The 25,494-nt window shown below is 43.3% G+C and overlaps 1 protein-coding gene across 1 annotated transcript in view; it reads right to left on the bottom strand.

Annotated features, from left to right (window-relative positions):
• The window catches only part of HIVEP1 (HIVEP zinc finger 1), a 129,332-nt gene that overhangs the window by 29,562 nt on the left and 74,276 nt on the right, over positions 1-25,494 (bottom strand). Inside the window, exon 3 of the mRNA XM_052648826.1 lies at positions 2,124-8,038. Coding sequence (XP_052504786.1) covers positions 2,124-8,038 — 5,915 coding nt within the window. The remainder of the gene's footprint in view (positions 1-2,123; positions 8,039-25,494) is intronic.

The raw sequence follows: 25,494 nt of genomic DNA, 5'->3' as shown, positions 1-25,494 counted from the left end.
AATGGCACGGACCCTGACAAGTACAAAGGCAACTGTCTCCTCCTTTTCTGCCAAACACATCCGGTTTCCCTGCAATCTGGAATCTATATACTCACACCTTTCCTTGACTTTGTACCTTTAACAGCAGCGATCCTATTGCTTATCTTCTTCTCAATACCAAATTCTCACTTATCTTTTGCTCACATTCTTGCTATCAAATCTCATTTCTGTTCACCACTGAGCGACATGCCAAAGCTTTACTGTTTTCTCAGTCTATATGCTTGACTACTCTATCCCTTATACGTTGTTGACACCTCGTTTCTTTTGGCATCTGTCTATTCTTCTCCATTTTGAATTATAAATACATCCACATTTGGGTGTGAGTCAACCTTCAAGCCAGTAGCCAGTCCCCCATGGTCACCAGTCCATATAGCTCAAGTCTCAGAGGTATCAGGCCGTTCAGTCCTGACACCATGCTAGACTTCTTTGTCTGACCTCTTGGCCGGAACAATTCTTAGAATATCTTCTTCCTCGCCTTGTATGATACCACTTTCTCCTAGTTCCCCTCCTTTTGAGATTCTCTTTCAGTTCCAATGGGGACTTTCTTCATTCATTCAACCCTTTAAATAGTAGGGATCTTGGGATCCATCCCAGGCCCCTCTCTCTTCTTCACACTCTTCCTGGGGGACCTCATTAATTGCATCTATGCACTGAAGGATCTCTACACCTTCCACCTGGGAACTCTCTTCCCAGCTCCAAATCCGGGTGTGCACTTCCCAAGGCATTTCTACCAAACACTCAGCACTGAAGGAGAGCTAGTTTTCATAGGCGCTTCAGGAACATAGATATATGAAGCTCTGTTTAAATTCTCATGCTCAAGTCTCATTTTCCATCTGATTTAGTAGACGTAGAGGCTGAGCATCTGAAAATTAAATTCTGAGTGGTCTAGATGCACCCTCCTCCACTGAGAAAGTAACAAAGGCTCTCTACCACCATTTGCATTCCTTTGGTCTTTATTTACATTTCCAACTTCAAACTAGGTCAGTGTCTCAAGCTTCCAACACCTGCTAGCCACGCTGGACTCCTTGGGGTTCTATAAATGAACCACGCTCTTTTTCACTTCCACATCATTTGGCAGACTATTAAAATTTCTCATTTCTGTTTGCTTGAAAAAAAAAATCTCTACTTTTTTTCCTTCCTTAAAGATTCAGCTAAAGTATCACCACTCTTGGAATATCTTCCTTATATTCCTTGAGTTACCTGGTAGTGTTAGACTTCCTTCTTTTAAAGTTGCATACACTTCTATTATAATACTGGTACTGTGATTATTATCTTATTGATAAATAAACATTTATGAACCTGTATAACCTGTACAGATCAAGAACTTAGTCTACAATTCTGAATGTCTAGAGTCCAACCTAATACCCTTATTTATGTATTTATTCTTAATCATTTAAATGATTTCATTTTATAAAGCCAATAACTCTAGTAAGATTTATTTCACAAATAAGCCAAACTTAATACTTTTATGACTTTTCTGTACAAATCTTGACCAAATCAACTTAATTATCAAGTGAATAGTTATTTTGTGAATCTTTTCTCTAGTAGTAAGATGATTCTTATAGCTACACAGGACAAGATATGGGATCAGTATGGTCAGTGGAAGGTGGTCAGATTTGCATAAAGCAAGGATGAATGGCTCTCTGCTTCTATTTCAAAATGAAACAGAACAATCTCCAATATTCACAGCTCTGTTTCCCTTCATTAGCAGGGACAAGGTATAAATGTAGTCTTCTGTGACCTAACAAGAAAAACAAATCCTTAGTATAAGAGAAAGATGAAAGTAAAAATATGATTATATGTACCATTAAGACTTAAATTTCCGCCAGTAGAAAAAAAGTGCTCAAGGCAGGTTATCATTTTCAAAATGCTTGAAGACAGAATCACTGAAGGGACTCTGGGCAATCTTGATCAATAAAGCTCCCTGGGTAAACTTATCACTTTCTTTTAAATAACTCTACGCTTAGCACAGTTTGTCATTCAAAATTAAAATACAACCTCCAACTGAAATGTTTGCAGGCATCCAGACAGGTGGAAACTAACTTGCACAGACTCTTTCTGAAGATAAAGGATATTTTAAGTACCTTGCTTAAGTTGCTTTTCCACTTGCTTGAATAGACCAGTAAGTCTGACTTGAAATGGGTGGTTATTGCTTGACAGTACAGAGATTTTCCAGTCTTCTGCTTGGAGTTCAAGAGAGAAAGAGCCACTTTGGTTGGCAGGCCGAGTGGGTTTGGATCACTGGCACTCACGGTCCAGTCGGTGTAGGCTGAAGTTTTCTGGTCCTTCTGCGGCAGGTGCAGGGCCTTCTGTCTCATCAGGTAGCACCATGTGAAGCTGGTGGCCGTCTTCAGGCTGGGGAAGGACGTGGACGGCTGTGTGTCGCCAGCCTCACACGTGGAAGGAGTCGTGGCCACATGCTGACTCTGTTCCTGGACATTTGCTTTGTCGCCTGGATTTTTAATCCCTGGAGACTTCCTTTCTTGGTGGTTGTCTATGGATTCCAAAGGAGGAATATGAGTTTTCTCTGCAGGTGCAGCTGGGTTTCGAACTGTCGGCGTTAGCAATGCAGCTGATGGGATACTTTCAAATTCCTGCAGTTCTTTCATGGGTTCTCTATCGGCTGGTGGCACATCAGTCAAGTGAAGGGCCTCGGTACTGACTTCGGGGTGAGGAACAACATCCTGCTCCAACGTCACAGCCTCAAGGGGCTCTGTGGTACACACCTGCCTCACCAGCACAGGCTTCTTCTGTTTGCTACCGTCAGGAGCTCTTGAACCCGTTGCTTCCAGCGGCCTCGTGTCTGTCGCACAGACAGCTCCGTTTTCATCCTTGGCTCGCTTCTGGTGCTTTTCCATGGCAATGTCTAAACTATTTGCTGGGGAGAGCATCCTTTTACTGGAAGCTGAAGATTCTTGCTGTGGGGAAAGTCTCCCAACAGACATCTTCAGTGTTGTGGGCAAGGATTCTGACGGAGATGGGTTTTGGCCCATCTCTGAAAAGACAGGTTGTCGGACGAGCTCTCCCTCTGGGTTTGGCAAAGCATTCCGGGGATCGTTTTGCGGTTTCGGTACGGAATTTTGTTCTTCGCTGATTGGCACCGTACTACGATTAGCCTGGCAAATCGGCTGATTGGAGAGATCCTGGGTCACTAGGATTTGTGGCAGAGCTGTGACTGCAGCGAAACAGTACGTGGGGACCTGAGTCTGCAGGTGCGTGGACAGCGTCAAGGACGTGGGCACCTTTGGCACCTGACCGCTGAGAGCCCCGACCTTCAGGGGTGGCGGAGGACACGAGTTAGATGTGGCTTCTGCTAATTTGGCTGGTAAGGTCAGTGAGGTCACACGAGGGGTGGCCCCGGCTGCATCTGAAAGAAGTTGCTTTGGCAGAGGTTGCACAGGATTAGAAGTGCAAGGTTGGCTGGAGGGGACCGCGGGACACTGGAGCTGGTACTTGGGAGCAAAGCAATCCTCACTTTTAGAAGGTAGACGGCCACCGGGGCTTGCATCTGGTTTGACACTCTGCGTCGAAGACACCTGCAGGGACATCTGTGTGTCTGGGTGGCTAAGGGGCACAGGGATTTGATTCAACGAGTGTATACCTAGAAGCTGTTGAACGGGAAAGAGGTTTGGAGAGTGGGAACTTGCCGTTTCTGCTCGCACATCCTTCCCTGGAGTCTGGAAGTACAAAGTACTTGCAGGAAACGCAGCTGAAACTGTGTGAGTAAGCTGAGGCCCCTGCAATGGCACTGTGTTCACAGCGGGACGCGCGATGGTCTGGAAAGATAATGGGTTCCCGGAAGCCAGCTGATTCTCCGGAGCGATGTTTAAAGAGATCTGCCGTATCAGTGGACCCCTCCGTCTTTCCAAGAGGGGCACGTGCCCGGCGACCCCCACGCTGGAAGCGGATGTCGGAGGATGCGATTCGGCCGGTGGCACCTTCTTAGATGGGGCGATGCTTCCACAGTCGAATGACTTGCTTCTGAAATCGGACACCTCCATGGATGTCTGCAGGCAGTGAATCTGTTCTGACGCGGCCCGCCGCATCTCCCGGTGACCCGCGGGAACACTCAGCGTGTTAGAGCCAGCGGGAATCAGGAGGAAGTCCGCTTTGTGCACAAAGTCGATTTTGGGGGAGGCCTCAGTCTTAGAAACGTCCTCCACGTCTAAAGACGCCGAGAAACTGGAAGTGTGCGATAAACTACTGTCCCTGCTGAGACTCCGGGAGAGCGTGGAGTCGAAACTCGACTCGGTGGAAGAATGCTCCATCTCGGCCAAGCGCAGTCTCTTCTTCTTGGGCGGCAGTTTCTCCGTGGGCAGCTTGGACAAGGTTTCGCTCCGCTGAGGCCAACTGAACTTCTCCGATTTCTCTGCATCGTGGCCTTGGCCTTCCAGGTCCTGATCTGGCTCTTCGGTGACCAGGATTTCTGGGACTTGGATGCTGTGCTGCCGAACGAGTCTGGAGGGCTGTCCGAGCACGTGCCGCTCACCTGAGATTTTTCTGGAACCGTCCTGAAGTTCCCCCCTCAGAGCATCGGACAGTGTGGGCTGAGAGGTGTGCCGGGAAGGGTGTCCTTCCTCTTGGGAAATTCCTCTGACGCTCAGAGACCCCGGCTTGCCCATTCTCAGCTCCTGGAAAGGCACAGGGGACGCGCCTTCGCCAGTATCCAGCTTGTCAAAGGCCCCGGGCCTGCTGAGCGAGTTTGTATGCTGGATGACTGAGATGCCAGCCCCGTGTCTCTTGGGCTCCGCCCTGTCCTGGGCAGCCGAGCTCATCAGCTCTTCCAGGACGGATGACGGCTTTGGGTCCCGGGGCTGGTCGGGACCTCTGGCCCCAAGCTGAATCTGCGTGGTCTGCTGCTGGTTTCGAGGCTGCAGCTCGCTGGGTACGGCAAGGTTCTGCTGAGACAAGGGAGCCAGGCCCAGCGTGCTCTGAGACTGGGAGCCCTCGGAGCTTTTCGGAGGTGCTCCACTCTCATTCTGCTGAAGTTCGTCATCATCTCCGACGCTTTTCATTTTCCTCCTTTTCCGGATCTGGGTCGTCTGTTCCCAGACCCTGGTGGCCCCGGCGACCCTGTAGTGCAGGATGGGAGGCTGTGCCCCGCCAGGCACCGGGCTGTGCTCTGGGTCCCGCACAGCGACCTTGGTTTTTGGTCCGTGCAACTCTGAACAGTAAAATTTCTTATGGTTTTCAAAATTTTCCAGTTTCCGATACCTGTTTCTACAGGTCTCGCACTCAAACATGGTCCCTCGCCCTTGGTGAGACTTCTTCTTTTCCAAGTGTGAGCCTGGGGCCGGGGGCTTGCTCCTCGAGGCTGCGGTCTCCCCGGCGGGGCTGCCTCCGGGATGGCTCTCGTCCCAGGGCAGTCCGGCCCCAAGAATGTGGTTTTCGCTCGCTGAGGAGTCTTCCACCGCTGCCTGTCTCACCAGGGTGCGGGGATGTCCACTCTGGGTCACAGAAGGGTTAGGTCCTGGTACGAAGACATCATCGTAGAAAGCGCCAATTTTGTCATCAAAAGACTGACTTCCTCTCAGTGGATGTGGGGCAGGGATGATGCTGGCAGGTACTGCAGAGTACCCAGTGGTGGGCATGGAATTACTCCTGGTGATGGGCAGGCAGTCGAGGGAAGGTACAGACAGAAGAAACACTTGCTTTGATTTCTCTGTCGGGGTGAAAGGGGACTTTGGTATATCAGAGCTTGAACTTGTTCTCCGTCCCATTGGTTTCAAGTCAAACTGGAAAGAGTCCTTAAAGATGTATGACTTGGGGGAATCGATGCTTCCCCGGCGGGAGAGGGAGGTCCTCCGGGGCTTCACGCTGTCCAGCTGCTTGTCATCCACCAGGGCTTCGTTGTCGGAGATGAGCTTCGAGATCCGCTCCTCCAGTGTTTTCGGTTCCAGTGGAAGTCTCATCTGACCTGGGAGGAGGGGTGCTTTTTCACCTGCTGGAACAGCAGAGGCTGCTGGTGTGCTGACCCGAGGGGTCGAGGGCCCGCTGTTCTTTGTAGAGTCCTGCTCTGGGGCAGGTAGCGTCCTGGCAAAGGGGGTGGGTGGACTCACGGTTTGGTCGGCGCTCTCAGATCGGGAAAAGTAGCCTGAATCCGTGCTTCCCAGGCTGCGAGGACTCAGCAGTTTTCCTTGCTGCTCTTGGCAGTAATCGGTGGCCTGCTGCCTCTGCAGCTGGGCATGCGCTGTGCCCACAGGGGACTCTGGCTTTCCATCGGGCTGACTTGGGTCGCCTTTCTGATGGGCCTTCTCATCTGCCTCCCCGGAGGACGCCCAAGCCGGGTGGGACAGGACCCGGGTTCCCTGAAGGTCTTTCTGTGCACCAGGGAGCTCAGGCTTGGACTCCGTAACCTTCGGGCTATCAACTCTTAAAGGGGACATGCTGATGGGGTGGACCACAACCTTTGGTAACTCTGCCGCGGCCTGTGATTCTGAAGACCTGTCCTGCGGTGCAAAGTCACCGACCACGTGCTTGGGATTGCTTGGAATGGAACCTGATTTTGGTAAAGCATCCGAGCTGGACAGCATTCTTATCATCTGTGCTGGCTGCAGGTCCATGGAACCCAGGTCGTTCGGCCTTTCATCACCAGCGCCATCCTCTTCACTGTCTCCACTGTCTTCCACATCCGAATGGATGCTAAGTGCTTTGGGGGACTCGTGTGACATGAACAAGCCGCCGGCATCTGGCTGCAGGACGAGGCCCAGTTTGATAGTGTGTGCGTGGGACTTTTTGTGCTTGTACAGGTTGCTTTTAGTCTTAAATGAAAACCCACAGGTCACGCAGGGGTAGGGGCGCTCCCCAGTGTGGGAGCGGATGTGCTTTAGAAGCACGCTGGGCTTTGCACAGGCTCGGTTGCAATACTCACAGATGTATTTTCCTTGCTTTTTTGGCTTCTGATCTTTCAGGAGAAGACTGCACATTTGCTCCACGCTGTGGTTAACCACAGCGGCGACAGGGCTCGAGTTGTAGATGGGGCGTGGGGGTGACTGTGTGGAAGGCGCGGGGCTCACCGGCACCGGGGCGGCAGCGTCCACTTGCTGGTTGGGAGGGGTGACCTGAGTGGGGCCGGGGGGTGACGTGGCCGCGGCGGTGTAGACGTGTTCAAGCTGGGCGTTCTCCTGGCTCTGCAGGCTCGTGAGAGATGGGGCGAAACCCGAACATGCGGGAAGCTGCTGACTTTGTGGGCCGGGTTTAGGCACGGGGAGTTCGTGTATGTGATACGCGGGAGAGGCGGCCCGGACTGCTGCTGGGTCCTTCCTCTGAGCGGTGGGCACTGGCCCGGAGGGGTACGAGGTCCGAGGCGGCGGCAGCGGCTGCGAGGGGGCGGCCGCATCCGGTGGGCGCGGGTCGGGGGCCTCCCGCGGCCCTCCGTGGAGGTGAGCAGGGGCGCGTGTGGTTTTATTTGGTCTCAGGTTTTCGATCTTTGCAGCACAGGGTGAGCCCTTCTGCGACAGGGTGCTCAGCTCTGGCTCCATGGCCTTCAGCAAGACGTCAAAGGCGGTGTTTGCAAAGGAGGAGGGCGGGGAGCTGTGGCCGGGGGAGGCTGGACCCTCGCAGTGCTCAGCTTTGCCCTTGCTGGGCGGGGACCCGGGGTCACGCTTTCCCTCCGGGACGCCGGCCTTGGCGGGGTCGGGGCCCTCCGACCGCCATCGGCGCGGCTCCGACGGCTGCAGCAGAAATGGGGGCTTCCGGGGGCAGACGGGGGCTTCGGACTTGGGGGTCCCGGCGGTCAGCCCTGGAGTCTCCCCGTTGTGTTTGGTCAGCGGCCTCCCCCCGGCCTTCACCGGACTGTGGCTCTGCTTCTTGTGGGGCTCTGCCGTGCCCGCGAGCACCGGGAAAGGGGACTCTTCGGTATTTTGTCTGTGTTTGGCCTGAAGAGGATTTCTCAGAGGGGATTTTGGTATTTTTTTCAGGTGATTCTCTGCTACAATCTTTTTCCGTTTCACACCTTTAAGCGATTCGGAAGTTCCTTTGATGCCAGCCTCTAAGAGTTCTGTTCAAAAAAAGGAAAAAAGAGAACCAATTGGTAAAGTGGTAGGAACACCAATTATGAATTTTTTTTTAAATTAACATTACAATCATGAGGGTGTTATGACAACTGAAGAAGGCAGTTTAAGGAAAGCCCGTTTTGGATAAAACTGCATTCTAGCATTCCGGTGATATGCTGGCCATCAAAAATCTGTTGACCTTACTATATACATTTCTAGAACACTGTGTTCCTCTCTTGACCTCCATCTCACCAAGGTCCTGGGTGTTTTGTTTCAAAACAAAGTTATCTCCCACCTTCACCCTTGCAGCTGAGGACCCTAGAATGACAGTCTGAGAGAGCTGGCCCACAAAGAAGAAAATCCAGCTTTTTCATGCTGGGTATTTGTCTTTTCACATTTAGTATCTTTTAAAGCAAACTTCTCAGCAAATTTCTAAAATAATAGCATTGCTCCAAAATAGGCAATACTGATATCCTTATGGGCTTCCCTGGTAGCTCAGCTGGTAAAGAATATGCCTGCAATGTAAGAGACCCCAGTTTGATTCCATATAATGATTTTTAGAGCAAACGTAACTCAGATGATCATGGGATATTCACTAGTAGAACTGTGATGAATTGCAAATATAGCAATTATATCCATAAACAAAAACATGAAAGTAAAATAATACACTTATTAGTGACTCTTCAACAACAAAATTTTAAAGTCAGAATGATGTAATGGCCTTTAGTAAAAAAAAAAAAAAAATCGCCATTTTAATTGCACAAAATATGCAATGGCTACATTTCTTTGCTGTTAATGATAGCCAAGTAGGTAGCTGCTGCTGCTGCTGCTACTAAGTCGCTTCAGTCGTGTCCGACTCTGTGCAACCCCATAGACGGCAGCCCACCAGGCTCCCCCGTCCCTGGGATTCTCCAGGCAAGAACACTGGAGTGGGTTGCCATTTCCTTCTCCAATGCATGAAAGTGAAAAGTGAACGTGAAGTCGCTCAGTGTGTCCGACTTTGCAACCCCATGGACTGCAGCCTACCAGGCTCCTCCATCCATGGGATTTTCCAGGCAAGAGTACTAGAGTGCGTTGCCACTGCCTTCTCTGGAGCAGGTCGCTAGATAGAGCTTATTACAGGAGAGAAGAGATGAAACCACCTCCATTTCTCCCTGTGTTGAAATAAATCACCATTCAAATGGCATCAACCACCCATAATCACTGTCAACTATTGTATTTTTGAGCAATAATTGCTTGCCATAATTTAGTTTCTTTCGATTTGTTGGATCTTCAGGCACATCAACAAAAATTATTCAAGCTTATATTACCTACTTATAGGGAAGCCAAATACTGTAATTTCTCATTATTTTCAAATAGCTGTTACAATGCACCTATTTGAAATTCATATTAGACCCAAATGTCTACACCAAAATAATACTTTGCATTAACTGAAGAATTTACATAAAATAAAAATTTCTAGTCATCTTGTGACATCAGTTTATGTGCGATCATGTTTTAATTTAATGGAAAAAAAAACCCATACTAATCCACTAAAGATACATTTAACCACTACAATCAGAGAGGCAAATAAAAGGAGGGAAGGTCTCATGATGAAAATACTTGAGCTAAAGAAGGCTAGAAAAAAAAAAGTATCAGTATTGTTGATAGAAGTGAAGTTACTCAGTCGTGTCCGACTCTTTGCAACCCCGTGGATTGTAGCCTACCAGGTTCCTCCCTCCATGGAATTTTCCAGGCAAGAGTGCTGAAGTAGGTTGCCATTTCCTTCTCCGGAGGATCTTCCCAACCCAGAGATCAAACCAATGTCTCCCACGTTGCAGGCAGATGCTTTACCACCTGAACCACCAGGGAAGCAGTATTGCTGATAACCTCTACAAAATAACGTTGAGCACATCTTTTTGATTCTTCAACCCACTCAGTTATAAAATGGTTATTTCCCCACTGGTTTTCCCTCTTCAGGACAAATGCAGTAAAGTCAGTGATGTACTTGATGCCTCTCATTAACTACACAAGCAAAAGGGCGAAATGAAAAATGATCAGCATCTTGGGTGAGAAGTTTCCCCACTCACTTCCCAAGAATCTGGAGGTGGGCTGAAACAAGACAGCCACTAGGCTGTTAAAACAGACACAAAAACAGAGCAGAGCAGCCACTTGGAGGAGCAGCAGTTCCCAACTCAGGCGACTGTCAGCAAAAAAACAAGAGATTTGAAAAAAAAACCTGCCCACGCCAAGCCCATCTACAGCCCGGTGTGACCTGAGCTTTGACTGGGGTGAACATGTTTACTTTATATTTTGCATACTTTCTGGAATAAAATTTTATTTTTACGTAAAGCTGTTTGTCCACAAAAAAAAAAAAAAAAAAGTTAAACGATGGCTTACACTCTAAAGGAAAAAAAAAAAATGCAAAAATTCAACTCACAGGCAAATTACCAAGAAATACCATAGGAAGTTTTAAAGGGGACATTCTATGTATATATTAAAAAAAAGACAATTCAACAATTCAACTTTGTATTTTAAGAAAATGAAGTTGAGATGAAGGGGAAGGAATGACTTAAAATCCCTATTTCTTTTTAGAGATCATTCTTCTAAATGTGAAAAAAAAACACATTTTAAACAGATTTTATGAACCATGTTTCAGTTTTAAATGAAGACCCACTCATCTCTCTCTGATGAAAGTTTAGAACATTTACACTCTATCTGCATAGTGGTTTACTCTTTGTTCTCTGAATTTTAATACCTGGTGCTAGTACACCATTTCTTTTCTTAAAAAGCCTGTACAGCTCTCTGCTTTCTGGAGGTAAAGCTTATGAAGAGAAGCCTGCTGACCACGTAACAAGTAGTTTCTCCTCCTCGAGGTGACTTACTTGCCTTTTTTCTGCCTTGCTGTCTGCAAGAACATTTCTTTTCAAAGTCTAATAGCAAAACTAGTAGTCAGCTCAGAACTGACCACTGTACAACTTTCCATTGTTGTTTTTTTTTTTTCTCCTGGAACACAATGAACCTCTAAGAGGAGATACATTTAGTTTATTTCAGAAAAGTTTTATTATTTATTCAAATACATTTTCTGGCCAAGTTTTTTTCTTTGGGGTGGGCTCTTTTACATTACTGATACCAATTATCTTTGAACAGGAGGACCACCCTTACGATGATTTAAACTGCTTCCATCTTTGTGTTTCTCTCCTTTGCTTTTTCTAGAATTATCTAAAGCTTTCCCCCTTACATCAATAATTTGATTTTTAGGCCATTAAGTTCCTTGCTGTTTCAATTTTATTAGTTTTGGACCAACATTGTTTTGTTCCCTAAGTTGCATATTTCCCATGGCATCTCATTTTATTGCCTCACATTATGTATGACAGTGTGTGTGCACACACATGAGCTAATTGCTCAGTTGCTCCAACTCTTTGTGACCCCGTGGACTGTAGCCCACCGGGCTCCTCTGTCCATGGGATTTCCCAGGCAAGAATACTGGAGTGGGTTGCTCTTTCCTCCTTGGAGGGGTCTTCCTGACCCAGGAATCGAACCCCAAGTCTCCTGCATTGCAGGCGGATTCTTTACTGTCTGAGCCACCAGGGAAGCCCACTGTAGCTTTAAATAAATTAATTATCTTACTAAGTTTAAAGATGCTTAAAAAACGCTTCTGTTTCTGAGGTAATAATTTCTTTAAGGCTGAACTTTTGGTCCTTCTTTTCACACTCTCTCTGCTTTTCTATTACCTGAGATCATGGGGAATCACCGTGGGTAGTGTTCAATGGAGAATATGGTCCCAACAGTGTTTTTCTGAGCTGTGTTCATGCTTCTAAGATTTTGTTCAAGGAATAAGGTTAAGGAAATAGGAGCTAAAGTATGACAAAGGAGATTGGATAGGGTCGCGTATGGTGAATTACAACCTAACAGTGTGTTCAAAACCCTGCCTTGATTGAAGGTGAGTCTCTTTTACTGATTGACTAAAAAAAACACGAAAGTGTGAACAACTGCCGATCTCTCCTGGTTCTGGGAACCTGGGGACCACCTATTTTCTAACAACTGAGGTCACACTGGTGTCAGACAGTCAAAGAGATCAGAGGGAGGGGGCACTGTTTAGAAGGCCTTTCAGCAGTTCAGGAAAGGGTTCAAATGCTACCCTGAACTCAGGCAGTGACAGTGGACCCCTGAGCTAATTCAAAGCAAGAAAACCTGAGAAAGGTTTGCCCAAGGCTCTGCTGAGGAGAGCTCACTGTCTCTCTGGAAGGACCAAGACTAAGCTTGTTTGCAGGGCGGGGGGTGGGGGAGGGATGTGGCTGGGGTGGAAATCAACTCACTTTCCATCCCACCAAATCTCAAGCTCAATATCCACATGTAGAATTATAAATTACAGCTGTAGACCCAGGACGAGACATGTTCAGCAGGGAAATGGTAAGACTAATAATGGCAGAGCCACTTAACATAATATTAGACATCCATTTCAAGTCATTACGAAGCTTACACAGCAGTATGAAAATGATGATGTATTAAAGAGACGTGCACATATTCTTTTCTTTCCCTAGAGAGAGTAAGGGCTAGAGACACAGATCTGGGAGTATGCAGTGAGCGCTGTTTTTCATCAAAAGTACAGAAATGAGAAGCCAGAGAGGATATACGGTAGAGAGCTCTCCCATCAGAAGTTTGGGTAATCCCTGCATTTAAGGGCGAGCTAGAAACGACAAGAATGATAATGACGACAAAAACGACAGCGAATGAGGAAAAAAGAAAAAAGATAAGACAAAATACAAAACTCAGGACAGTGGAGGGCCCAGGAAGCCACAGTAACTTCTATGCAGAGTACATCATGAGAAACGCTGGGCTGGAGGAAGCACAAGCTGGAATCAAGATTGCCGGGAGAAATATCAATCACCTCAGATATGCAGATGACACCACCCTTATGGCAGAAAGTGAAGAGGAACTAAAAAGCCTCTTGATGAAAGTGAAAGAGGAGAGTGAAAAAGTTGGCTTAAAGCTCAACATTCAGAAAACGAAGATCATGGCATCCGATCTCATCACTTCCTGGGAAATAGATGGGAAACAGTGTCAGACTTTATTTTGGGGGGCTCCAAAATCACTGCAGATGGTGATTGCAGCCATGAAATTAAAAGATGCTTACTCCTTGGAAGAAAAGTTATAACCAACCTAGATAGCATATTGAAAAGCAGAGACATTACTTTGCCAACAAAGGTCCATCTAGTCAAGGCTATGGTTTTTCTAGTAGTCATGTATGGATGTAAGAGTTGGACAGTGAAGAAAGCTGAGCGCTGAAGAACTGATGCTCTTGAACTGTGGTGTTGGAGAAGACTCTTGAGAGTCCCTTGGACTGCAAGGAGATCCAACCAGTCCATTCTAAAGGAGATCAGCCCTGGGTGTTCTTTGGAAGGACTGATGCTGAAGCTGAAACTCCAGTCCTTGGACCACCTCATGTGAAGAATTGACTCATTGGAAAAGACTCTGATGATGGGAGGGATTGGGGGCAGGAGGAGAAGGGGACGACAGAAGATGAGATGGCTGCATGGCATCACCAACTCAATGGACGTGAGTTTGAGTGAACTCGGGAGTTGGTGATGGACAGGGAGGCCTGGCGTGCTGCGATTCACGGGGTAGCAGAGTCAGAGATGACTGAGCGACTGAACTGAACTGAACTGAAGAAGAAAGATGTGAGCAACAGTGTTAAGTATCACATTCAGATAAACAGGATGAGACATGAATCTGCTAGGTGTAGGGGTCACTGGGATTTCATTTTGTCAATAACCTGAGTGGGCAAGGAAACAGATTCTCTCTTAGAGACTTCAGAAAGAAACAGGGCTTTGCTGACACCTTGACTGAAGCCGGTGAGACCATGTGGGGCTTCTGACCTAAAGTATTTCTTGAACTGCAATTTATTAGACAGCAATAAAAAACGAACACAGGTAGCGACTGGGCACATATGACTATTTAAACTTAAAAAATAGTCTGTTGCTCAGAAAAGGAGTTTGTATGTTCTCTGACCACAACAAAATTAAATGAGAAATAAACAGCAGAAAGATATCTGGAAAATCCCCAAATATTTGGAAATTGAATAACATATTTCTAAATAGCCTAGGGGTTAAAGAGGAAGTCATAGGGGAATTAGAAAAATCCAAACAAACCCCATGCCCGAGGCCAGGGGCGATGGCCGGGAGGAGCTACCCCACGTGAAGGAGAGGTGGCTGCGCGGGCGCAGGAGGCTCTAGAGGAGCTACTCCATGTTCAAGATCAGGAGGGGCAGCAGTGAGATACCCCTCATCCAAGATAAGGAGCAGCAGCTGCGCTTAGTTGGAGCAGCCGTGAAGAGATACCCCGCATCCAAGGTAAGAGAAACCCAAGTAAGACAGTAGGTGTTGTGAGAGGGCATCAGAGGGCAGACACTGAAACCATAATCACAGAAAACTAGTCAATCTGATCACACGGACCACAGCCTTGTCTAACTCAATGAAACTAAGCCATGCCTTTTGGGGCCGTCCAAGATGGGCGGGTCATGGTGGAGAGGTCTGACGGAATGTGGTCCACTGGAGAAGGGAATGGCAAACCACTTCAGTATTCTTGCCTTGAGAACCCCATGAACAGTAGGAAAAGGCAAAATGATAGGATATTGAAAGAGAAACTCCCTAGGTCGGTAGGTGCCCAATATGCTACTGGAGATCAGTGGAGAAATAACTCCAAAAAGAATGAAGGGATGGAGCCAAAGCAAAAACAATACCCAGTTGTGGATGTGACTGGTGATAGAAGCAAGGTCCAATGCTATAAAGAGCAATATTGCATAGGAACCTGAATGTTAGGTCCATGAATCAAGGCAAATTGGAAGTGGTCAAACAGGAGATGGCAAGAGTGAATGCGACATTCTAGAAATCAGTGAACTAAAATGGACTGGAATGGGTGAATTTAACTCAGATGACCACTGTATCCACTACTGCAGGCAGGAATCCCTTAGAAGAAATGGAGTAGCCATCATGGTCAACAAAAGAGTCTGAAATGCAGTACTTGGCTGCAATCTCAAAAATGACAGAATGATCTCTGTTCGTCTCCAAGGCAAACTATTCAATATCACGGTAATCCAAGTCTATGCCCCAACCAGTAATGCTGAAGAAGCTGAAGGTGAATGGTTCTATGAAGACCTACAAGACCTTTTAGAACTAACACCCAAAAAAGATGTCCTTTTCATTTTGGGGATGGAATGCAAAAGTAGGAAGTATAGAAACACCTGGAGTAACAGGCAAATTTGGCCTTGGAATATGGAATGAAGCAGGGCAAAGGCTAATAGAGTTTTGCCAAGAAAATGCACTGGTCATAGCAAACACCCTCTTCCAACAACACAAGAGAAGACTCTACACATAGACATCACCAGATGGTCAACACCGAAATCAGACTGATTATATTCTTTGCAGCCAAAGATGGAGAAGCTCTATACAGCCAACAAAAACAAGACTGGGAGCTGACTATGGCTCAGATCATGAGCTCCTTATTGCCAAATTAAGACTTAAATTGAAGAAAGTAGGGGAAACCACTAGACCATTCAGGTATGACCTAAATCAAATCCCTTATGATTATACAGTGGAAGTGAGAAATAGATTTAACAGACTAGATCTGATAGATAGAGTGCCTGATTATGGACTGAGGTTCGTGACACTGTACAGGAGACAGGGATCAAGACCATCCCCATGGAAAAGAAATGCAAAAGAGCAAAATGGCTGTCTGGGGAGCCTTACAAATAGCTGTGAGAAGAAGAGCAGCGAAAAGCAAAGGACAAAAGGAAAGGTATAAACATCTAATGCACAGTTCCAAAGAACAGCAAGAAGAGATAAGAAAGTTTTCCTCAGTGATCAACACAAAGAAATAGAGGAAAACATTCCCCAACAAGAATGGGAAAGACTAGAGATCTCCTCAAGAAAATTAGAGATACCAAGGGAACATTTCATGCAAAGATGGGCTCGATAAAGGACAGAAATGGTATGGACCTTACAGAAGCAGAAGATATTAAGAAGAGGTGGCAAGAATACACAGAAGAACTGTACAAAAAAGACCTTCATGACCAAGATAATCACAATGGTATGATCCCTCACCTAGACCCAGACATCCTGGAATGTGAAGTCAAGTGTGCCTTAGAAAGCATCACTAGGAACAAAGCGAGTGGAGGTGATGGAATTCCAGTTGAGCTGTTTCAAATCCTGAAAGTTGATGCTGTGAAAGTGCTGCACTCAATATGCCAGCAAATTTGGAAAACTCAACAGTGGTCACAGGACTGGAAAAGGTCAGTGTTCATTCCAATCCCAAAGAAAGGCAATGCCAAAGAATGCTCAAACTACCGCACAATTGCATTCACCTCACATGCTAGTAAAGTAATGCTCAAAATTCTCCAAGCCAGGCTTCAACAATACGTGAACCGTGAACTTCCAGATGTTCAAGCTGGCTTTAGAAAAGGCAGAGGAACCAGAGATCAAATTGCCAACATCCGCTGGATCATCGGGAAAGCAAGAGAGTTCCAGAAAAACATCTATTTCTGCTTTATTGACTATGCCAAAGCCTTTGACTGTGTGGATCACAATAAACTGTGGAAAATTCTGAAAGAGATGGGAATACCAGACCACCTGACCTGCCTCTTGAGAAACCTATATGTAGGTCAGGAAGCAACAGTTAGAACTGGACATGGAACCAACTGGTTCCAAATAGGAAAAGGAGTACGTCAAGGCTGTGTACTGTCACCCTGCTTCTTTAACTTCTGTGCAGAGTACATCATGAGAAACGCTGGGCTGGAAGAAGCACAAGCTGGAATCAAGATTGCCAGGAGAAATATCAATCACCTCAGATATGCAGATGACACCACCCTTATGGCAGAAAGTGAAGAGGAGCTAAAAAGCCTCGATGAAAGTGAAAGAGGACAGTGAAAAAGTTGGCTTAAAGCTCAACATTCAGAAAACAAAGATCATGGCATCTGGTCCCATCACTTCATGGGAAATAGATGGGGAAACAGTGGAAACACCGTCAGACTTCATTTTTGGGGGCTCCAAAATCACTGCAGATGGTGACTGCAGCCATGAAATTAAAAGATGCTTACTCCTTGGAAGGAAAGTTATGACCAACCTAGATAGCATATTCAAAAGCAGAGACATTACTTTGCTAACAAAGGTCCATCTAGTCAAGGCTACAGTTTTTCCAGTGGTCATGTATGGATGTGAGAGTTGGACTGTGAAGAAAGCTGAGCACCAAGGAATTGATGCTTTTTACCGTGGTGTTAGAGAAGACTCTTGAGAGTCCCTTGGACTGCAAGGAGATCCAACCAGTCCATTCTAAAGGAGATCAGTCCTGGGTGTTCCTTGGAAGGAATGATGCTAAAGCTGAAACTCCAGTACTTTGGCCACCTCATGCGAAGAGTTGACTCATTGGAAAAGACCCTGATGCTGGGAGGGACTGGGGGCAAGAGGAAGAGGGGACGACAGAGGATGAGATGGCTAGATGGCATCACTGACTCGATGGACGTGAGTTTGAGTGAACTATGGGAGATGGTGATGGACAGGGAGGCCTGGCGTGCTGCGATTCATGGGGTCGCAAAGAGTTGGACATGACTGAGCGACTGAATTGTACTGAACTGAACTGAAACAGACCTTCAGAGCACTAGGAAAAGATGATAAGGAATATTTACCATGCCGGTGATAGACAACACTCAAATCAAACACTAGAGAAACCTCTAAAGGTGGGGTCAACAAAAAGATTCTTGTAATAATCACTATGATTTTTAATCATTTCTCCAGATCTAGCCAATACAATAACAGAATTTTTAAAAATGAGATACAAATGATGGTAAGGAAGAAAACAGTATTATTTGCAGATAACAGTGGTTTCCTAGAAGTACCTAGGAGAAATAACAAACTCTACTGCATCTAATAAGAGTTTCAGTAGGTCAGCTGTCTACCCAAAACATAGATGTATTTTCACCCATACCAAAAACAGTTAGAAAATATAATGAAAAAAATATTCTATGTATAACAGCAATAAAAATAGAAAAATGCCTAGAAATACATTTTGCACAAAATATTCAAAACCTACAGAAAATTTAAAAGTTTTCTGATATGAAGGTGCTTACAAAATGAAGACACACACATGTTCCTGGAAATAATCAATATTTTGAAGATATCAATTCTTTTCAAATTTATAAACTTGACACAATTTCAAACTGTTTAAAACTTGCTTTTTTAAAAATACGATATGACTATTCCTCACTTAGGAAAATAATATTCTAAATTAGACAATAAAATTCTGAAAAAGAATTATGTAAAAATACCTACACGGACAGAGATTAAATAGTATTTTCTCAAAATCAGATTAATGGTTAAACTTGTGAATCTGTAGAAGGGCTATAAATGCATTTAGCATATGAAAATGTGGCATATTTCAAAATAATTGGACAGAAGTAATAAATTTGAGAAAATAAGGTCCAAAAGTTTCCACAAACTAATGAAACACATGAATCTATAGATTCTAGAATGCTATAAATCCAAGCAAGATAAATACACAGAAACCACACCTACGCACATCACTGTGAAACTGCAGGATTCTGAGACAAGGCCCCAAAGGACTGCCTTCAAACGAATAATAATCAGACTCACAAGCAGACATCTCGACAGTAACAACGTACTCAAGGAAATAAACGGCCAAACTCGAATGTTATGCTTCTGTACTTGGATTAAACATGTTTTTTCAAGAATGCAAAAGAAATAGACATTTTCTAATAAATGACACTTGAAATAATTTGTCACAACAGACCTGCATTAATGAAAAATGATGATTCTCCATGTAAAATAAAACATTCCTCATGGGAAGCTAGAGATGTAAGCCAAAATAAGTCCCAAGTTGATTAATACATGTAAAAAGAAAGATGAGTAGCAGCTGTATACAAATAGTAAAGAATATACGTGGACCCAAATACATGGTAATAATAGCATGTAAGTCAAAAGCAGGGTAAATGGACACACTCAAAAGAGAGGAAGGTACAAATGCTAGGAATGCAGAGCTGCCAAAGCTTAGAGTCGGTATCTAACACAGCCGCCGCCTCTGGGCACCACCCTGCCTCATTAAAGGCACATTGAGAGAAGAGCAGAGTGGTTCGCGTGGTATCAGCGAAGAATAAGTTTAGTTTCCTAACAAAAAGTGGATTCAGAGGCCTTGACAATGTTCCTAAAGGGGGATATACACTGCAAATCAATCAGAACAGAGCAGCAATTCTCAACAGGCCCTGAGCCCTGAAAAGAAAAGCAGGAATGGGATATAAGTGGAATCTAAAGTCAGTTCCTCCAAATAAGACCAAGAATCATTTAGTTAAGGGTTTAAACAGTGCAGGACACAGCATTAACTTTTATCATATAACCAATAGGCAATGGAATACATTTTTAGAAAACTGTTCAAGAGAAATAGAAAAATAATTATAGGGTGAGGAAGGGAATCTGAATTCACCATTAACAGGCTATGATACAGAAAAAAAGGCAGGAAATAGAAAAAGAATACAGATTTTAACAGAAAAGGAAAATGTAATACAATAAACACATACTAAATTTTATATATTACAAAATCTTGGATAAAATTTAAAAATTCTTAAAGTTTAAAAAAATTAAAACATGATGGGATTGGAGTACAGAGCTGGCAAATGTTTTACCCGTCACTGGAGTTCCATATTTTAAAAGTCATCACGCACATGTATTATTCACATACAACTAACATGTAATTCAACCCCAAAGCAGGAAGTTAGCAAATTAAGAACCTAACAAATACCTGCTTATTTAGCAATAACTTAAAATATAGATCAAAATCCAGCAGGTAGAGATGAAATAAATACTCAAAATATTTATGTCAGTAATCATACAAAGGCAAATAAATACTGTGGAACTTTTTTATATATAAAAGGAAAATTTCTAAGCAGTCAGTATAATTTCAGAGAAATAATTTTGATTGTAGAGATAGTAAAACCAGAGATATATCAAACTGAAAATTTTTAAAGCAGAATAAGTGACAATTCTGTTTGAAATTTTTAATTAAATAAAAAATCAACCTAATCAATAATAAATGTTCTCAGAAATGAGAAAGGGAAGGATACAGCAACAGTAAAAATTATTTAAACTTATGAGAGAAGGTTATACTCTATCTTAAAATATTTGGATACTTGTGTAACATACAGAATATAAGAAGTTATAAATACAATCAACCCAAGAGGGCACAAACTTGAACAGGTCTCTAATTAGCAAAGAAAATAACAGTACATCTACTGAAGACATAGACATGCTCTTCTTCCCTCACTAACACTCAACTTTCATACAGTAACATTTCATATTAAATATAAGGAAACAGTACCAATCAAGTCACAAAACAGATTTAATATTACAGGCCAGTCTGGGTGCTCAGAACAGCCAAATAAATATTTGCCCAGTGCCTACTGTATGCACCAGGAACAGCAGGAGGTGCCAGTATATGATCCTGGGCAAAAGGGAACCAGGGCACTCATCCCCACGCGTGGCAGGGGTGAGGCAAAGAGCTTAACGGGCTGAGATCTCGTCAGCTGTTAGGAGCTCTGTCTTCAAGCTGAAGAGACACAGGTAGCCATGGAAGGGTTCTGTTACCAGTTACCAAGTGGGTCACTCGGTGCTGTGTGGTGGGCTTCCGGAAAGGAGCCCGCAGAGCAGCCTCGGTGTTCTGGTGCAGAGCCGCACTTCCAATGCCATCACTCACTAAACCAAAGCATGCCCTCACTCACTAAACATCCAACTAGGCGCATACGTTACTCTATACGTTTGCTCTCATTTAAATTTTGTTCAGTCCTCTTCCTGCCTTTTCTCACTCACCCACAGAGTCTCATTTTCTTTTTCCAAATCTCTTCTTGAATGAAATAGCTACTACAGTATCCCGAGCTTGGTGGTTGGTGCAGAATTCTAAATCATCATCCTTAAAAATTGATATTCTTCGTACATATAGCACAGCCCAACAAAACACATCTGAATAGTGAAACAGGAGTAAAAGAAGGCTCTGTTTCAGTGAAATGGTCCTCTACTGTTTGCTTTCAATTTTTCAAAAATTTTTTTTCTAGAATTCCTCGCAGCTGTTCACCTATTTCCAATTGATTCTGCCTCCCCCTTGCATTTATTTTCTGCTCCTTCTTCCCCAGAATTGTATCCTTCACTTCCATGTGGCACAGGTGCTGCCTTCCTGCCTCTCTTTTTTATTCTTTTGCCCCACACGTAGGTCACAGAAGCAAGGCTGGGGAAAAGCTTAAATAAATCAACCAATGGCAGCACACGTTATCCTTCTAAGTCACCCTACAACACAACTCATATAAAAAAAGTAATATTGAAGAGGCATATGCGTGAGGTCAATTATCCCAAAAGCGAAGATGGTAAATTAAACACAATCTGGGTTCCTCCCCCCTTATCATTCTTAAATGAATCCCCAAGTGAACCAACAGAATGAGACCCATTCCTTTGTTTGGCACCATCCTTGGGGATGCTGTCTTCAAAGCAGCTACATCCACATCTCATAATCTAAGCTGTTTTATATCTCTCTTGTCAAAAAACGAAGCAGCGGACCTAAACACACACTTCACAGAATCTTAAACAATGTGTTTTGAACATTTTAATCTCTCTGAAATCCTGGTGCATCTTCTAATCACTTATAAAAGCACCCTGTCCTTCTTTATCTGTCAGTCAATTTTTCCCTTCCTAAATGGTACATGAGATCACTGTGTACCTTATAATCCATAACATTTTGAAGTCAATGGAAAGGCTATAAAAGTGTAAAAGAATGCAAGCCTTTCAATGAATCTATAAAAGTAACATCTTGTTAGCTATTTTAGCTTCCAATTTAATCAATGATTACTCAATAGAGAGTAATCAATAACACTGTTAAGAAATATATTGAGAGTTTTGCCTCTCATAATTTGCAGGAAACAAGTTTCTTGCATTTCAACACCATGAACAGAATATTTACTTATTTTACTAAAAGATGGTTTGTTTATCATTATGCAAATCATCTTTTATAAAACTGGAGTAGTCTAGTTGTGAAGCAATGATCTCTTGGGATTTAGTATTTTTAAATCTCAAGATATTGGCAGGATTGACACATCATACTTTTAACTCATATACATGGCACAAATAATTAAAATAATACTAATTTTCTGGCAATCTGAGCCGTTAGCATTGTCTGTGACACTAAAAGAACACTTCAGGAGACCTGCATATTTAAATCTGAAATTCCAAGTAAGATAATATTAAAAGGAAGAAGAGATGACTTTCTTTTCTAAAAAATAGAAAAACTGTAGCTGTTTTCCCAAGGGAAATTTGCTAGGCACTGCTGCCAGTCTACATAAAACCTCATGAATTTTGATTCCACCAATTCAGATTTTATGATAATTTGCACAAGACCTGGGTTAAAGCTCATAGGTTCCTTTAAGGTATACACTTTTTCTTTTTTTTTATTGCTTTCTAGGGCAAAAAAGAATGGGTGATGCATTAATAAAAAATTGCTGAAGAAAAAAATGAATTAATAACAACTTTATAAGAAAAATATGATAAACTTTTTTGAGCACTTAATATTAAGAAAGTAGAATTTATAAACATTTCAATTAAAAATAAACATCGACTAATGCTCATTTAATTACATTATTTCCTGGTAATTAATTTATAAACTAGCTAGCATTACTATAATACTGAAATAATTAAACTGCATTCCTTTAAAAAAATTCTCTAGTTCAGACATCTCACTAACATATTACACTAGCCTTCCCATTGGCTGTATCAGTGTGAGCTTTCATTCTGTAAAGTGCTAATACATTTCCAAGTTTATAACATTGTAAGCAACCCAACCAAGTTTTGTTTTATTGCACAAATTTTCTCCCAGACTGTTTTAAAACATTTTAATCTTATCTTGCAGTAGCATTATTCATTTCAATTTAAGAAAAATCAGTCCAACTTTTCCATTATGCCACCTAAAGTTTAGTCTTAACTTAGGAAGGACTTCATCACCCCTAATTATAGGAACATGCTCTCATATTTCCTTAAGTATACTTAGCAAAATTCTTAAGGAAGAGAATTATCACTGGCATAAAGGTATAACCTTATTAACATAAAATACTATTCCAAATCAACCTTCATTTCTTTTTTTTTCAATATCACATTCAGTATTTAAAAAAGAAAAAAATAATGGGAGTTATTTTTCAGTCCTTGAAAACTTATTCAGGTTATAAGGAGTTTCAATTAGGAAAGTAGGTGAGCAAATGCTAGCTTTCATACTGACCCGCTAATCAGAGTTCACAATCTAGGTGTCTGCTCACTAGAGTGTCACGTTCACTTCTGAATTACCCAGTCTAGTTTTACATAGGAACCTAACTTCCCTCAAGCTTCCCCAGATAACAAGAGGGTAATTCCTGGCAGTACATTATGCCTATGTTAACAGAAATCCTGCTTGTCAAGTGACTCCTTGGAGCAAGTCTGAATATCACAGGGTTATTTCAGCAGGATAAGTTGCTTACTGTACTTCTTAAGCCATATGCTTAGGACTCATTATTCTCATATACATGGTAAAATAAAAAACCTTCTGGTGATTAGAGTATATAATTTCAGAGTGATAGCTAATAAAAGGAAACTACAGATATTATGGTGGTGATTTTAGGATTTTGCTGTTTGAGACATAATAATATGAAAAATCTCAATGCAAGCTGACCTAAAATCTCCACCCTTTTCTATACCCATTTTTGGACTCCTCCTTTTTCCTAAACCATTAAAATATTTTTTTGAAAAGGTGATCTCTTCACTCAAACGATTAATTTAGAACAGGAGTAACTACTATAGATTCAACTATCATTAGAACACAGCTCTCGTCCAGTTACAATGCAGAATAACAGTAGAATAGCACAGACGTGCTTGCTCCTTAGAAGAAAAGCTATGACAAACCTAGACAGTGTGTTAAAAAGCAGAGAAATTACTTTGCCTACAAAAGTCCGCATAGTCAAAGCTATGCACTTTCCAGTAGTCATGCTTGGATGTGACAGTTGGACAAAGAAGGCTGAGTGCCAAAGAATTGATGCTTTTGGTGGTGTTGGAGAAGACTCTCCAGAGTCCCTTGGACTGCAAGGAAATCCAACTAGTCCGTTCTAAAGGAGATCGGTCCTGGGTGTTCTTTGGAAGAAATGATGCTAAAGCTGAAACTCCAGTACTTTGGCCACCTCATGCAAAGAGCTGACTCATTGGAAAAGACTCTGATGCTGGGAGGGATTGGGGGCAGGAGGAGAAGGGGACGACAGAGGATGAGATGGCTGGATGGCATCACTGACTTGATGGACATGAGTTTGAATGAACTCTGGGAGTTGGTGATGGACAGGGAGGCCTGGTGTGCTGTGATCCATGGGGTCGCAAAGAGTCGGACACGACTGAGAGACTGAACTGGAACTGGAACTGGAGGGTAGGACAAATAGAGAGAGCTGCTGCTGTCAGTCTTAAACAGAGTAACTCATTCTTTCTGTCTTTCTTGGAGACCTAAAATTCTATAACATATTCCCACCCATTGACTAACACAGTTATGTTTCTCGTGTGAGTTATTCTACCTTGTTAAGCAGAATAACAGTGAATTGTGGCACTAGAGATGACCTGAGAGTCCCTTGGACAGCAAGATCAAACTACTTCAGTCCTAAAGGAAATCCACCCTGAATATTCATTGGAAGGACTGATGCTGAAACTGAAGCTACAATACTTTGGCCACCTGATGTGAAGAGCCAATGCATTAGAAAAGACCCTGATGCTGGGAAAGATAGAAAGCAGAAGAAGAAAGGGGCAACAGAGGATGAGATGGTTGGATGGCATCACCAGCTCAACAGACATTAGTTTGAGCAAGCTCTGGAAGATGGTGAAGGACTGGCGTGCTGCAGTCCATGGGGGTCACAAACAGTCGGACAAAACTGAGTGACCGAACAAGTATTATAGATTTAACTATCACGAGAGCACAGCTCTCATCTAGTTACAGTGCAGAATAACAGCAGAATAACACAAACTTGGAAATTCCTCATCCTATGTTACAGTCCCTGGGATACAGTTATTGAACAGCTTTCAACTTCAGCTTTCCCATCTTTGTAAAATGATGAATTTTTCTGTAAAATGCTGAATTCTTAAATTTCTAATATAAAATGTAGGAGCATTTTTATACACCATTCCCTGAAACTTTTGATTACACTGTATTCAGAAACAGAGAGAAAATTATTTTAGAAATATAAACTGATTTCAAAAAACAATTAATGTAACAGTGCAATTAAGTCAGAAATCACTAACAAAAAAATAAATAAAATCCCCAACCATCCCTAAGGGAAAAAAATTCTATTGAGGGAGTCAAAGAAGAAAGCAGCACAAAAATTAATGGAAGTAGCAAATATGAAACTATGTTTAATACAGCCAAAGCAATGCTTATAAGGAAATTAATA

Source organism: Budorcas taxicolor, chromosome 11 (genome assembly GCF_023091745.1).
Source record: "Budorcas taxicolor isolate Tak-1 chromosome 11, Takin1.1, whole genome shotgun sequence".
NCBI classification, from domain to species: domain Eukaryota; kingdom Metazoa; phylum Chordata; class Mammalia; order Artiodactyla; family Bovidae; genus Budorcas; species Budorcas taxicolor.
This window is presented reverse-complemented; position numbering and strand designations above follow the sequence as displayed.